Source organism: Dermacentor variabilis, chromosome 10 (genome assembly GCF_050947875.1).
Source record: "Dermacentor variabilis isolate Ectoservices chromosome 10, ASM5094787v1, whole genome shotgun sequence".
NCBI lineage: Eukaryota > Metazoa > Arthropoda > Arachnida > Ixodida > Ixodidae > Dermacentor > Dermacentor variabilis.
In genome coordinates, this window is record NC_134577.1 from 133,013,352 (window position 1) to 133,030,566 (window position 17,215).

Consider the following 17,215-nt stretch of genomic DNA (forward strand, 5'->3'; position numbering starts at 1 on the left):
TTTACGCAGTCCGAAAATGTGTTGCAGTTGGCCGTTGAAGCCTCTACAGCCTGCCCGGTTTGCGCAGATTTCATAACGTTCGGCATTTGCATGATAGATTGGCTGCAAAAACATTCTTTTTTTTTTTTCAAACTAAGAGTACATACATGTATATGCTATTATTGGAGAGCTGTCACTCAACGCCGTGAGGAAAGAACTGGACAATCATAGTGGACAATGTTTGATTGGACTGAACCTCATTGAAAAGTGCAGCCATTCCAATATCTACACTAATTTCGTGACAACGACGATGCCGCTTCTTCTTCTTTTGCAGGGTTACCGCCAGCCCAAGGCCTACATCTGTACTCAAGGTAAGAAGCGCGCGTCTGCTTCTTCCTCATCCTCATCCTCAGTTAAGATATGTGGTAATAAGTACTCGCCGCTTCACGCCTGACATATTTCAAACGTTTCACCCCTGAAAGGGCCAATAGTCACTAGAACATTAGCTAAGGTAAAAAAAAGAGAAATAAATAAAGGTAGGCAGCCTAACGACAAAAGACTACCATTGATCCTGTATGTATAGGTTGCCAATTATACACTTACACAGCGAAGGGGCACGATTTTTATAGAGGCAACAAACGCATGAAGCCAACGGTCAATGAAAACAAGACAGACATGTGGTCAGAAAAATATGTTTAAAAATAGCACTCCGAAAATAATTAAAAACAACAGGTTAAATTTGCTGCATCGTTGAAAAGGACACTGGTTTTAAAGAAGTGTGCTGAAATCTGGCATCATAAAGGAACGAGAAAGGAGCTCATGTATTATATTTTATTACATTACTAATTCGCGTATATTTACTTACATATTCGCCTATAATAGAAAAGAGATGTATTGCATGGATAAATAAAGATAATAGTAGAACAAGGAATGCCGCTGGAGCCGACAAGGGGACTAGCAAGCCCTCTTGTCGAAACTTGGCTCCAGTGACCTACTCTGTTGAACCATAGTAGATCTCTTCAAGCCTCCTCCGTCCTGTGAACCTCTGTTATGATTAATCTAATAAATGATGCATAAAAGCTATCTGAACTTGCTAAATCCAAATACCTACTAAACGAAATACGTTCAATTTCATTCATGTCGCATATTGCGCGCGTTGGTACATACTTGAAAAGCGTCAGTGCATCAGAAAAAATACAGGCACGGATGGAGTCGAGGCAACGACGAGCGCTGAACTACCAACGACATGATTATGAAAGATTCACTGATATACATCTGCGCATGCATAAATATGCCACCTCTTTGTCGCTCGCAACGGGTGAGGCGTGTCGAGACACCTGTTGCACAAAAGAAAGCTGCTCTCACTTTGACTTCCTGGGCAGCACGGCTAACTTTGGGCCAAGTGAAAGGACGCAGCATACCTTGTGCACATCGATGTTTTGCATACATAGCATACAATGTGCATGTCGCATTGTGAGCCTTGCTTGCCCGGAGTAGACCGGAACCTGAGTCTTTCCAGCACCTGTTGCCAGAGAAACTCCGTTGTTTGCTCGCCAACAATGTGAAAGGCCCGCATCTCACGTTGGTGGGAGGAAGTGTGCGCTCTACTGCAGGCTTGCATATTGAGAAGGTATCGGTAGGAACGTGCTTGGCGTCTCCATTCAGACCGCAAGATCTGCACGACTAGTATTACATGGCCGATGAATGCCAGGTCGTCGATATTATTTATATATAAAGAAGAAGCGGCCCTCCTTGGGCCGATTGTTTTTTTATTATACATAAACGATTTGCCACTTCACTGCTCTTCTAACATCCGTCTCTATGCTGATGACTGCGTTCTATATGAAGTGATTAAATCTTCTAATGATCATTATCGCCTTCAAGAGTCGTTTTCTAGGTTTTGCGATTGCTGTAACACTTCGAAACTGAACATTAATTTCAATAAAACCGTTCTGATGTCTTTCTGCAACAAGCCTTCCCCCTCCCTTTTCAGTTACTCGTTCAATGGCCGTACTGTAGATAAGGTTTCTGAGTATAATTACCTTGGTGTCATGTTTAAGCATAACAGGTCATGGTCCAAACACATTGATTACATATGCAGTAAAGCACTAAAAACTTAGGTTACTTGAGGCGAACGCTAACCCGATCTCCTAAAGACGCAAAGTTACTAATGTATAAATCTTTAATCCGCCCTGTTCTTCATGCATCTGTAGTTTGGAGCCCGCATAAGCAAATAGAGATTAATAAACTAGAGGCCGTACAGAAAAAAGCTGTGCGATTTATATGTCATCGTTACGATCGCGACTTTTCGCCCACTTCAACACTTTATTCCTTGAACCTAAACACGCTCGCTTCTCGTCGCCGTGTCAAATCAATAAAATTCTTGCATTGCATTGTCAATTCTTTAGTTAGGCTCTCAAATAATAATTACATTAACTTCGCGCCGGGATCATCAGCGAGAAGACATCATGACCTAAACTTGATACCCTACTACGCACGTACTAACATGTTCAAATTCAGCTTTTTCCCCGGCTCAATCGAAGACTGGAATTCATTACCTGGGTGCATTCGCTCATGCTCATCCCAAATTTTCGCAACCGCCATCCCAGATGCATAATCGTGCTCACCCATGCCTGGCAGCATTTGTATAACTTCTTGTGTATTTTCCTTTCATCAGTGCTCTTTATAAGTGTTCACTTGTGTTTACCGCTGTATACTCCAATGCATTTTCTGTACCTTTTCTTAACCCACTCCTGCTATAGCGCAAATTGCGCTGCAGTATGTATAAATAACTAAATAAATAAATATTAAATATATATATATATATATATATATATATATATATATATATATATATATATATATATATATATATATATATATATAATATATAATATATATTGCTGCGGGGATGTTTAGACAGACAGTATTTACAATATATGTACAAGCAGAGTCAGTGTGGTTAAGATGGCTGACCAGCAACTACACGCAGCAGCCAGCGTCTCGCGATCTTCTTTCTCTTCTTTTATCTTTCCGTAGCAGGACCCCCGGTGCTGACGCGCCGTCGCGGCGCATGTTAGGCAAAGAACTGCGAGCGAAGTATGGCTTCAACCACGAAACGTGCACGATGTCAACAGGCGTCGGGCTTAAATTGGGTCAAACTGTAACTGAGAGATATCGTAATTGAAGTCGTTAAATTGACGTAGAGCTTCATAAAGCCCTCTGTAGTCAAAGAGAAGCTTCTGGGAGAGGCCGACCCGACGACATGATGACCAAAGGTGCACCCATGCACCAGGTGCGAACTTAACATCGCGATGGCACCGGTCGTAACACTCTTTTTGTATACGCTGCGAGATTAATAAACGAGATGAGGCGACATTACGTGCCATGTGAGCGTGATCGATGACTTCGCCAGCGCACTCAGATGAACACGTGGCGCAGAAGGTAGGATGGTGTCAAACGGCAATGTGATGTCGCGACAATACAAAAGATTAAAGGGTGAATATCCTGCGGTGTTATGTCGGGACGAGTCACACACGAATGTCGCGTAGGCCAGCGTGGCGTCGCACTCGCGGTGATTGTTGGAGGCGTACATCGACAGCATCTCTGTGAGTGTTCAGTTTAGACGTTTCGTAAGACCGTTCGTTTGTGGGTCGTAGGCGGTGGACAGCTTGTGCTCAGTGGCACAAAGGCGGAGGAGGTCGTCTACAATTCGGAACAAGAACGCGCGGTCGTGGTCTGTAAGTAACTGTCGAGGTGCGCCGCGGTGGAGAATGACGTCGTGAAGGAGGAAATCGGCGACGTCAGTTGCGCAACTAGTCGGCAACGTCTCTCTTATCGCGTAGCGTGTCGCATAATCAGTAGCGACGGCGATCCACTCATTCCCTCTAGTTGTCGTCGGAAATAGGCCAAGCAGGTCAAGACCCACGCGAAAGTTTTAGAGGTAACTTCAATTGGATGGAGTCGTCCGACAGGTGCCAGGGGAGGTTTCTTCTAGCGCTGACACAATTCGCAAGTTGCGACATAACGACGCACAGAGCGGTAGAGACCCTGTCACGAGAACCGGCGTCGTCCGCGATCGTATGTACGCAAAACTCTAACGTGTCCTGCCGTCGGTGCATTATGAAGTTTTTCGAGAATGGTGGACCGCATATGACGAGGCAGGACTAGGAGCAACTCAGGACCGTAAGGGTTGATATTGCAGCGGTAGAGGATGCCGTCGTGCACCACGAACGTGGGGCACGTGCCGTCGGTGCTGCCAAATTGCACTCCGGCGATGGACTGTAATGATTCGTCTCGTTGTTGTTCAGCATGCATGTATGTCATGTCAGTCAAAGCTATCACACAGGTCACCGGATCATGCGCAAAAGGATCAGGAGGATCCGTGGGGTGACGAGAGAGGCAGCCAGCGTCCTTGTGCAGACGGCGAGCTTTGTAGTTGACAATAAATGAAAATTCCTGGAGGCGTAAAGCCCAGCGACCAAGCCGTCCTGTCAGGTCCCGGAGGGAAGACAGCCAACAGGGAACGGGGTGGTCTGTAACGACCGAAAATGTGCGGCCATACAAATATGGGCGGAACTTGGTGACAGCCGAAACTAAAGCCAAGCACTACCGCTCGGTGATGGAGTAATTTTTCTCGCGAGGGGACAGCAGGCCGCTAGTGTAAGCTGTCAAGCACTCTGTACCATTCTGTTGTTGGGCGAGAAGAGTGCCGATGCCGTGGCCGCTTGTGTCAGATTTAACTTCGGTCGATGCAGATGGATCAAAGTGGGCAAGTATGGGAGGGGTGCTTTGAAATCTGATGAGAGCGGTGAACGTGTGAGCCTGCTCTGGCCCCCATGAGAATGGCGTGTTGTTCTTTAGAAGATCTGTCAAAGGCCCAGCAACGTCGGCGACGTTTTTGACGAAACGGCGAAAGTAAGAACACAGGCCGACAAAGCAGCGCACGTCAGAGGCAGAACGCTGCACAGGGAAATAGCGAACGGCGCGATCTTTTTCCGGATCTCGCTTTACACCGGATGCCTTAAGGAGGTGACCCAACACGGTGATCCAATGGCGCCCTAATGGACATTTCGTGGAATTCAGTTGGAGGCCGGCTTTTAGCAAGGCCTCAAGAATTGCTGCGATTCGGGTAAAGTGGCTGCCGTATGTGGGAGAAAAAATAACGTCGTCAGGATAACAAGAACGGGGGGTCCAATTGTAGCCTCGCAGAAGAGTCCATGATGCGTTCAAATGTCGCAAGAGCATTGCATATGCCAAAGGGCATAATTTTGAACTGATATAAGCCATCCGGTGTGATGAAGGCCGTCTTCTCGCGGTCCATTTCATCAACTGAAATCTGCCAGTAGCCGGACCGAAGATCGACGGGCGAGAAGTATTTAGCTCCATGCAAGCAGTCCAAGGCGTCATCGATGCGTCGTAGTGAGTAGACGTCTCTTCGCGTGATCTTGTTTAAATGGCGATAGTCGACGCCATACCCAGGAATTCTGGACATGCGTTTAGTTAATTTTTTCGTCACCACGTGGCTTATCGCCCTTAAAGATTTGAAATTCGCGCCATATCGTATGAAATGACGCACAACTAAAGAAAAAATGATGAAAAGAAGCGCACCCTGATACGGTTGCTTCACCTCGCCACTTGGAAACGTGCGCGCTTCTGTATCAGCCTTATCTTGAAGACAACCAGCTACTTGCTCGACTTGCGATGAATCGGCGATCTTGCAGGACACCTTGCCAGACAGCTCGTTGGCATTCCAGGTGAGATGTGTGGCCGAGATGACGGCTCCCGCAACGCTTCCGTTGATTTATTCATTGTTTTTTTTTAAATATTTGTGCTCGACTGCGGCCGCCGGCTTCTGTCTAGTCAGCGTTATGTTTCGTGTGTTTTCTAAGAGCCGGTGCGATTCAATAAGAGGGAGCTTTAGCTCGGGCCCTTCCTCAATGCCGGCTGCTCAAATACATGTAAAACGCAAAAATGATTTTTTGATAAAATCGCTCAACCGCTAAACCGATCTGAATGAAAATTGCTCCATTGAAGAGAGAACGATAGATCACAGTGATCGCTGCAACAATAATTTTGATTTAGGCCATGGCATTATTGACAAGAATTATCGAAAATCGACAAATCTGAAAAAGAGAATAGAAGTAGGACGTTTACAAATCCGTTAGATCGGATAAAAACTGATATCGCATCGCTCTAAACTGCATCCCTTGGAGCGTCTCAATCGGTCAAATTCGATCTATGAATTTATAACTTATGTGAAGTTGTTACAATGCCTGCAAAGATTTTGCGAATGCCATATTCAGGAGTTAGTGGTGTATTTCAGAGTGGCATATGATATATCATTTTTGTCCGTATGAAATGAAATCTTGGGTGCAGCTTACAGAAATCCGATAGCGTTTGTAGTTGCTGAGGTACCGAGTTGTATACTCCGAGTATTGTATCTTGAAATTTCGAATTTTTTTTAGAATTTAAAGAAGTAGAAGCCAAATAAAAATTTGCTTTCTGAAATCTCATTGTAATTGTTTTTTTTTAAGTTCAACATAAGTCATGAATTGCAGTGCAGTGGTTGTGAGAAGAAAGGATTGCTGATTTCCCATGTAGGAGCGAAAGATTCCCGTTAAGCTACGTTTAGAATATTATTTTCGCTGAGAGAAGAAAGATTGGTAGCGCATATGCATTATGGTGGCCGCAGTTCGATGGGGGCGAAATGCGAAGACACACGTGTGCTTAAATTTAGGTGGACGTTAAATAAATTGAGGTGGTTGAAATTTTCCAGATTTTCCAGATAATGTTTTTTTAATTTACAGAATGTGCAGTAATTTACAGTAATTGACAAAAGCAAGCCTACAGCAAGCTAGTCATTGAAGCGTTCACTTCTCCAGACCTAAGCTCTGTCTCATTTTCCTCACCTTTGTGCAGAGCTGCTCAACTTATTTCCACTTGGCGCGGAAGCGCCGTCCCGCTGCCTTTTAGGCAGGACTGGTAGCGTTTTAGGCGGCTGACCTGAACGACATGATGGGAAGTCTGGATGGAGCGAGTAGTAGGTGCGACCGGAGGCATCTGGTAGGTTACGTTGGTTACCTGACCGAGGACCCGGTAAGGGCCCCAGTAGCGGGACGTCAGTTTTTCCGAGAGGCCGACACGGCGGGTGGGAGATCACGGAGGGACAAGATCCCCGGCAATATAATGGGCGTCCAGGTGACTACTGTCACAAATGCTTTTGCGCTTGTTCTGAGAAGCGCAAAGGCGACGCTGGGGAACATGGCGCATGTCTTGCGCTCGAGCGATGACATCGCTTGTATACTGAGACACGGACTCTTGAGCGACAGGCAATATTGTATTAAAAAGCAATACTGGATCTCGGCCGCACAACAAATAAAATGGGGAGTAACGTGCAGTGTCGTGGCGTGATGAATTGTGCGCGTATATGACAAAAGGGAAAGCAGTATACCATTCACGATGGCCATCAGAAACATACGTGAAGAGCGTGTCTGTTATTGTTCCATTAAGCCGCTCGTCTGAGAATTGCATACATTAGTAAATTTGTGCTTGGTACAATAAGAACGGGGGAAGTCGCCCAAAACTGTAAAGTGGAAAGAGCGACCCCTGTCGGTAAGAAGTTGACGAGGATCGCCGTGGTGAACAGTGACGTTGTGCAACAGGAAGTAGGCTACGTCTGTTGAAAGGGCTCTGGTGAACGCGAACGAAGTTGTATACTCTGTTGCGACGACAATCCACTTGTTGCATAAGTCAGATAGGTGAAAACTTGCCAAGAGGTCTACACGAACGCGATAGAAGGGTTCCGTAGGAACGCCAAGAGGTGTGAGTAAATCAGCAGGGAGCACAGGCATTAACGTCATTCTTCTGGCGTTGACGCAACTCCCAAGAAGCGACGTAGCGGCGGACAAGTCGGTACAGACCAGACCGAAAGAATCGTCGCCGGGCACGGTCGCGCGTACTTATTCCCCGAGGTCACCAAAAGTTGGTAGATCGTGCAGCTTGGACAGAATAATGGTGCGAACATGTCGGGGAATGACCAGCACCATCTCAGATGCACTGGGGTAGATGCTATGCTGATATGTGCCGTCCTTGAGTGGGCACATGCGAAGAGAAGGATCACATGACCCAGGTGTGGACTCTTTTATGATACCAAGTGCTTGAATCTCGGCGCCGTTCGGTAGCGAGGTCAGCTAAGCAGATAGCGAAAATACAGAGAAGAATCATAGGTCGCAGGAACATCATCTGGGTGATGGTGCAAACAGTCGGCATCTTGGTATAAACGGTCGGCCTTGTAAGGAACTGTGAACGAGTATTTCTAGGTCACAGGCCTAGGCCCAGTGACCTAGGGAATCGGTAGGTTCTTTGAGGGACGAAAGCCAACAGAGCGCATGGTCCACATGGTCTGTGGTGAATGTAAAGGGCCGAGCACATAAGTAAGAGCGAGATTTCGCCACTGCCTAAAGAAGTGCAGGGCACTCACGTTCAGTATTGAAGTAATTCCACTCAGTTGGAGAAAGCAGATGGCCGGCGTAGGCATGACGCGGTCGTGGTGTCGTTGACGTTGGCAGAAAATGGCACTGATTCCATGACCCCTGGCATCAGTGCGGACTTCTCTTGGGTCAGTCTCGTCGAAATACGTAAGAAGGAATGAAGATGTAAGGAGACAGATAAGCTTCGAGAAGGCAGTTGCTTGTTCAGGTCCTCAACAAAATGGAGCGTTTGCCTTCAGAAGAGCAGAGGGCTGGTGACCTCCCTAAAATTGTGCATGAAGCGGCGGTAGTACGAGAACAGGCCCACGAAGCTCCGGACATCTTGAGCACATGATAGCACTGGAAACTTCTGTACGGCACGAGCTTTTCCCGGGTCTGGGCGAACACCAGATGAATGAACAAGATGACCAAGGATAGTAATTTAGCGGCGTCCGAAGTGACATTTAGACGAATGAAGTTGAAGGCCAGCATTTGGGCGAAGTAGAAACAACGAGCGAGAGGCACTCCGGGTGCGTGACAAATGTAGGAGCAAAAACAACGGAGTCATCTAAGTAACAAATAGAGATGGACCACTTGAGGTTATAAAGGAGTGTGTCCATCATGCATTCAAAAGTAGATGGTGCATTACATAAGCCGAATGGTATAAATTTGAACTTGTATAGGTCATCGGATGTTATAAAGGCGGTTTTCTCTCGGTCCATGTCGTCGGCGCAGTCTGCCAGTAACCGGAACCAAGATCGATGGAAGAAAAGTACTTCCCACCATGGAGGCAGTTGAGGGCGTCATCAACGCGTGGCAGAGAATAAACGTATTTATTGATAACCTTATTGAGGTGCCAGTAATCCACGCAGAAGCATCAGCTGGCGTTCTTCTCAACTAGAACGACAGGGGACGCCCAACGACTGGATGATGGTTCAACGATTCATCCAGAAAGAATTTCCTCTACCTCCTTTTGAATGACTTGTGGTTCGTGCAAGGACCGACAGTATAGTTGGCTTTGAATAGCGTGTGCGTCATTCATGTCAGTATGGTGTGTCGTGAGAGAGGTCTGGTCTAAAGGGCGACCCACATGAAAAATGACGCTCAACGCGGAGAGCAGCTGGCATAAGTAGTTGGCTTGTTGGGGCGGAAATTTGGGAGCAATAACGTTTGTGAGCTGAGGAAGGACGGCCGACAAAGAAGACTCAACGGGAGACGACGTAATATAAGCGGCGGAGCCTGAAAACAGGCAAACTTGGGATGAAGATGGCGTACTATGCCTTGTGGTAGGACGTGGTCACTGATTCCGAAGTTGACGAGCTGAAGCCTGGTAGATATGATGGTGATAATGACAACGGTTTGCGGAAGAGCAACAGTGCAGCGGTGGCGTAGAGGTAGAACACCCGCCTCGCGCGCAGGAGGTCCGTGGTTCGAATCCTGGAGCCACGCAATTTTCCACCGGATTAAAAAAGAAATCTGCGTGTTGATGAATTGCATAAACAGGCCTGGAGTGTGGCCTGATCCCGGTGACCAGAACCGGTAACGCACTCGCTCACCAGACCAGGATTGGCCACCCTGGTGCAGTACTTGCCCACAACCTCCTATATGAATACAACAATCAAACCCCGGCCCTCAGTCCCCAGCAGCCGCGAAGCAACTGACCACGGCGGCGGTCAGACCTGCGACGCAGCAGAGATGCTAAGAATCCCTGGCTCCGGACAGGCCGCCATTGGAATATGGACCTGGCAACGTTTAACGCTAGAACGTTATCTAGTGAGGCGAGTCTAGCAGTGCTATTGGAGGAATTAGAGGGTAGTAAATGGGATATAATAGGGCTCAGTGAAGTTAGGAGGCCAAAAGAAGCATATACAGTGCTAAAAAGCGGGCACGTCCTGTGATACCGGGGCTCAGCGGAGAGATGAGACCTAGGAGTCGGATTCCTGATTTATAAGAATATAGCTGGTAACATACAGGAACTCTATAGTATTAACAAGAGGGTGGCAAGTCCTCTTGTGAAACTTAATAAAAGGTACAAAATGAAGGTGGTAAAGGTCTACGCCCCTACATCCAGTCATGATAACCAGGAAGTCGAAAGCTTCTATGAAGACATAGAATCGGCGATGCGTAGAGTGGAAACAAAATACACCATACTGGCGGATTCAATGCCAAGGTAGGCAAGAAGTAGGCTGGAGACTAGGCAGTGGTGGAATATGGCATAGGCAATGGGGAATACCAGGGGAGAGTTATTAGTAGAGTTTGCGGAACAGAATAATATGCTGATAACCAATACCTTCTTCCGCAAGCAGGATAGCCGAAAGTGTACGTGGTGGAGCCCGGAATGAAATAGACTTCATACTCTGCGCTAACCCTGGCATCATAAAAGATGTGGACGTGCTTGGCAAGGTGCGCTGCAATGACCATAGGATGGTAAGAACTCGAATTAGCCTAGACCTGAGGAGGGAACGGAAGAAACTGGTACATAGGATGGCGATCAATGAGTTAGCGGTAAGAGGGAAAATAGAGCAGTTCCAGATCAAGCTACAGAACAGGTATTCGGCTTTAACTCAGGAAGAGGAACTTAGTCTTGAAGCAATGAACGACAATCTTGTGGGCATCATTAAGGAGTGTGCAATAGAAGTCGGTGGTAACTCCGTTAGACAGGATACCAGTAAGCTATCGCAGGAGACGAAATATCTGATCAAGAAACGCCAATGTATGAAAGCCTCTAACCCTACAGCTAGAATAGAACTGGTAGAACTTCCGAAGTTCATCGACAAGCGTAAGACAGCTGACATGAGGAAGTATAATATGGATAGAATTGAACGTGCTCTCAGGAACGGAGGAAGCCTAAAAGCAGTGAAGAAGAAACTAGGAATTGGCAAGAATCACATGTATGCGTTAAGGGACAAAGCCGGCAACATCATTACTATTATGGATGAGATAGTTCAAGTGGCTGAGGAGTTCTATAGAGATTTATACAGTAGCAGTGGCACCCACGACGATAATGGAAGAGAGAATAGTCTAGAGGAATTAGAAATCCCACAGGTAGCGCCGGAAGAAGTAAAGAAAGCCTTGGGAGCTATGCAAAGGGGGAAGTCAGCTGGGGAGGATCAAGTAACAGCAGATATGTTGAAAGATGGTGGGTAGATTGTTCTCGAGAAACTGGCAACCTTGTATACGCAATGCCTCATGACCTCGAGCGTACCGGAATCTTGGAAAAACGCTAACATAATCCTAACCCATAAGAAAGGGGACGCCAAAGACTTGAAAAATTATAGACCGATCAGCTTAGTGTCAGTTGCCTACAAACTATTTACTAAGGTAATCGCAAATAGAATCAGGAACACCTGACATTTTTGTAAAGCGAAGGACCAGGCAGGATTCCGTCAAGTCTACTCAACAATAGACCATATTCACACTATCAATCAGGTGATAGAGAAATGTGCGAAATATAACCAACCCTTATATATAGCTTTCATTGATTACGAGAAAGCGTTTGATTCTGTCGAAACCTCAGCAGTCATAGAGGCATTACGGAGTCAGGGTGTACACGAGCCGTATGTAAAAATACTGAAAGATATCTATAGCGGCTCCGCAGCCACCGTAGCCCTCCATAAAGAAAGCAACAAAATCCCGATGAAGAAAGGAGTCAGGCAGGGAGATACGATCGCTCCATTGCTATTCACAGCGTGTTTACACGAGGCATTCAGAAACCTGGATTGGGAAGAATTGCGGATAACAATTAATGGAGAATAGCTTGGTAACTTGCGATTCGCTGATGATATTGCCTTGCTTAGTAACTCAGGGGACCAATTGCAATGCATGCTCACTGACCTGGAGAGACAAAGCAGAAGAGTGGGTCTAAAAATTAATCTGCAGGAAACTGAAGTAATGTTTAAGAGTCTCGGAAGAGAACAGCAATTTACAATAGGTATCGAGGCACTGGAAGTGTTAAGGGAATAAATCGACTTAGGGCAGGTAGTGACGGCGGATCCGGATCATGAGACGAAAATAATCAGAAGAATAAGAATGGGCTGGGGTGTGTTTGGCAGGCATTCTCAGATCATGAACAGCAGGTTGCCATTATCCCTCAAGAGAAAGGTATATAATAGCTGCGTCGTACCAGTACTCACCTACCGGGCAGAAACCTGGAGGCTTACGAAAAGGGTTCTACTTAAATTGAGGACGACGCAACGAGCTATGGAAAGAAGAATGATGGGTGTAACGTTAAGGGATAAGAAAAGAGCAGATTGGGTGAGGGAACAAACGTGAGTTAATGACATCTTAGTTGAAATCAAGAACAAGAAATGTGGGGGGGGGGAGGGGGCATGGGCAGGACATGTAATGAGGAGGGAAGACAACCGATGGTCACTAAGGGTTACGGACTGGATTCCAAGGGAAGGGAAGCGTAGCAGGGGGCGGCAGAAAGTTAGGTGGGCAGATGAGATTAAAAAGATCGCAAGGTCGACATGTCTACAATTAGTCCATGACCGGGGTAGTTGGAGAAGTATGGGAGAGGCCTTTTCCCTGTAGCGGGCGTAACCAGGCTGATGATGATGATGATAGTGATGAGCACAGAGGACTTTCGCGAGAGGGGACACAACGTAGTCACCGTCAGGCACAGGTGGAGCTGTTTATGCAGGGCGCTTGTTGGGTGAGTCGAGCGTGCTAGCGAAGAGGAGCCTGCTGGGAACTTCTTCAGGAGGAACCGGACCAAATCAATCAAGGGAAAGAAGTCCAGCGAAGCAGTCAGTATATAAGGTCAGGGTGAACGGATAGGAAATAAGGAACTAGAATAACGCCATGGGGATACTCTGAAGGAACAGTAAACAAAAGAGATGTTTACCGGCCAGAGACACCAACACGAGCGGCACGCATTCCTATTGTGGGCAGTGTTCTTCCGCTAACGACTCGCACAAGACAGGACGCCGCAGCTGTCAGAATGTAAGTGAGTTGTCTACGAAGCTGGTCGCTCATCACATAGATGTGCACGCCTGTAACGAGCATAGCAGCGACAGGGACACTATCTAAGTCACATCAAGTAAATTTCTTTCCGTCGGTAAGGTCAGTAGAACAATTGCAATTCCAGTCGTTCTAGCAGCGTCACCTCTCAAAGCCGCACCCGTCAGTTTCCTGTATAGTGAAGCTAGATGGGGGACGCAGAACGTCAAATAGTGGGTGTGCGAGACAGGGGTCGTCGTGTCGAGGGCGAAGTGGCGGTGAGGTTGGAGCCCAGACTGATATTCTGATGACGTCTAGGTATTGCGGCAGTGGCGGGAAATGTGACTTACGTGCCGGCACCTGATACATATCGGCCGGTCATCGGATGTTCGCCTTTCCGCTGGGTTCCGAAAAGGCCGACAGGGGTACTGGCCTCGCGAAGAAGAGATCGCAGGAAAATGTAGGTGTGTAGGTGTCCGCTTGGTTGTCGAAATATAGAGACTGAATTCCAAGGTTCGCCAACTCGCCACGCGTGACAGGCTCCACAATGCAAATCGTCAGTCGAGAATAGTTCGAAGAGGTCTGGAAGCCAACCGGTGCCGTGGCTCCGATCTTCCGGCGAACGTTGCAGACGAGGCTTTCAGGCGATGATGGCTGATACGCGGAGCGAAAATCCTCGCACGAAGACGTAGCAGCCATATCTCGAAGACGGGTAAACTTGTGTGCGATGCGACGACTTTTGGCTTCTTCAATGCGTCGGCATTCATTAATGACGTCGGCTATGGTGTAAAAAATCTTATGCATGAAAAGATCACAAGCGCCGTCTGCTATGTCCTTCAGTACGTGGTTCACTTTGTCTTCTTCTGACATGCTCTCGCCATCCTTGTGGCAAAGGACGAAAACTTCCTGGATGGATGTCACATGATTCGGTCGACGCCTCTACGCGGGACCCTAGTTCCCTTTGCGCAGCTCGCTGACCGCCAACAGGTTTCCCGAACAAATCGTGGAGCTTTTGCTTACATTGCTCCCAGCTCGTCAGCTCTTCCGTTTGGTTTCGAAACCAGAGCCATGACATTCCTTTCAGGCGGAAAATTATGTGAGCCAGCATAACACTTTTGTACCACCTGTTGTGGGCGCTGATGCTTCTGTACGTTTGGAGCTGCTCATCGACATCAAGCTTGCGCGTCCCGGAGAGCTTTCCTGGGTCGCGGGACTGCGACGACATGACGGTCGGCATTGCAACCCCTTCTAACAATATATGCGCTTATGGCACTTAGGAACATCGGTGGTGCGTTAAAGCAGTGTTTCCGTCAGGGATCGGCGGTGAAGTCACATTTCATTGCCGGAGCAAATTGTTTACCACCCTCCCTGGAGAGGGAAAATTAGGGCTATTTTTTAACCTTCCCTTCGTGCAGGCTCGTGTAGACGAGTGTAGTGCTGGGCAGGGGTTATGACGTCATGTGCTGCAGTTGGCTCGCTGCGCTGTAGCCAATCACAGGAGACTGCGCGTCGTCTTCTGCATCATCAGACGAAAAGCACTTGATTTCGCACTTACGGGCTACATATTTCTGTGTTAGCGGCGGCAAGGCCCAAGTGAGCGTCGCATCGAGCTTTACTCGTAGCCGCTTGCCATTGCCCCTTGCAGGAGCAGGAATCGCCGTCACACGCTGGTATCAGGGACTCACGACGACGCGGACGACCGTAGCATTACCGGCATCACGCTACCCCGAAGCTAACCTCCAGTGGAGGATTTTTATTTCTTCAACAAATCTAGACAAACTGCAGCTAAATACATGGCGAAAGCGCAGTGCACGAAGTCAGCGCGCAGTCTGAGACAGCCTGTACCATCCATGAGTAAGATAATTTTACCTTCTTGGAAGATTTGGGCACCTCCCTCTGTGACATATGGTCACGCAAGCACTTCGCTACCGTCTTTGCAGGGAGTACTTACTATCGTCGCTATATCACTAATATTGTTTGACGTCCGCTGCTTGCATTCATCAAAAGCGCAGTGTAGAAAGTGTAGTTTTTATGCTACACTACAGCTATAAAAATGGCTTCTTGTAGGTAGGCGGAGCTATACTATTCTACGACAAGTAAAAGATGGCGACTTCATACACTAACTACACTCTTGTAGCCAGTGTAGATAAAATACATAGCCCTGTTGATTGCAAGAAACACGAAATTTAAACCGTAAGGCAAATTGTTAGTGCTGGCGTTGGGACTGCAATTGCAGAGCAAGTGTGATTCACTCTGAACGCAGTAGCGTCTTAAGAGGCAGCAGGGAGGGAGAAGCAGTGTATATGCCTGTGCACGTCTTGAGTGCGCATGCGCGTGTACTTGAGTTTGTGTGTTCGCCCGTGCTTGTGTCTCCGTATTTGAATCTGCGTGCGCACGAGCCCGTTTATGCGTCTGCGAGCATACGCGCATTTGTGTATGCGTACATTTCATTGTGCGTGCGTGCGGGCGCGCGCGCATTTTTCTTCGTGTGTACATGTGTTGGCGCGCGTAAATGTGCATGGAGGCAAAGGTGCCTGTTATCTGTGCTTCTGTGTGCTCGAGAGAGAGAGAGAGAAAGAGAGAGAATGGTGAATGCCTGTTTATGTGTATAGGTATGTCTAAGAAGCTAGCATTTCCTTACTTGCACCCACTCTCGGATGCAAATGAAATATAGACATTAAAATATGGGGATTTTACGTGTCAAGATCACAATCTCATTATGAGGCACACCGTAGTGGGAGACTCCGCAATAATTTCGACCACCTGGGACTCCTTAACTTGCACCTAAATCTAAGTACACGGGTATGTTAGCACTCCGCCTCCATCGAAATGCGGCCGCCGTGGCCGGGATTTGATTCCGCGACCTCGTGCTTAGCAGCCCATCACCACAGACTGGCTAAGGCAGAGCAAGCACAGCGCGGACGTAGATTTATTTATATCCACAGAGACAAGAACGAATGGCACTGCCTTTATATCATTATCGCTTTCTGAAAGCAAAGCCGACGCAGAAAGAAAAAAAAATATTAGGAGCCATTCCACTCTGTGAAGATGGATGACGAGCTAAGCTGTAGAGCATCACAGAGGATTAGACAAGGGGCAATGTATTTATTTTCACCATTTGGTAATGGTAGCGACGATAGCCTTGTGATTACTGTGATATATACGGGTTGGCCCGGTTACAACCTTAGATATTATCTTGGCCAAAGTGTAACGTATGCGCCACCATTGTTACTTGACTTACTTCGATTGGTGTATCACTTCAAACCAAATATTTGTTGCACAAACTCAGTGAACCATTTCTTTTTTGGTTTTGAATTGCCAACATTGAAGTCTCCAATGGTGATCACAAGGGTAGTGGCACCGCGGCTAACCAATGCAAAGTGCGTGGTCATGAACTTCTCAATACCACACTTAGGTGGGCCTGAATATATATAGACAGCGGATATCATAATTTCGTCTTCGTTTTTACGGCACAGACAACCCCACAGTCGGTGCCCCCTCCTCTGACCAGTGAAGGTTGTATGGTTGTACATACATTGCCTCCTCTGCATATATGGCAAGGCCTTCTGCGCGTAAGGCCATGTGCGGTTCACAGACGACTCCAGCATACCCATTGACATGAAGCAATGCATCTTTGTTTTTATTATTATTATTATTATTATTATTATTATTATTATTATTATTATTATTATTATTATTATTATTATTATTAAGGAACTCGAAGGATCGGTGTCGTTTTTTTCCGAGAAGTATGATTCTGTTTGGAAACAACAACAGGACATTCAGGAACGTCAAATGTCTGATTGTGCTAAACTGGAAGCTCT

At 47.0% G+C, this 17,215-nt stretch overlaps 1 protein-coding gene across 4 annotated transcripts in view; it reads left to right on the forward strand.

Annotated features, from left to right (window-relative positions):
* The window catches only part of LOC142560968 (receptor-type tyrosine-protein phosphatase kappa-like), a 586,354-nt gene that overhangs the window by 267,983 nt on the left and 301,156 nt on the right, over positions 1-17,215 (forward strand). For all 4 annotated transcript variants that reach the window (XM_075673412.1, XM_075673413.1, XM_075673411.1 and 1 more), the window contains one exon: positions 314-350. In XM_075673412.1, coding sequence (XP_075529527.1) covers positions 314-350 — 37 coding nt within the window. The remainder of the gene's footprint in view (positions 1-313; positions 351-17,215) is intronic.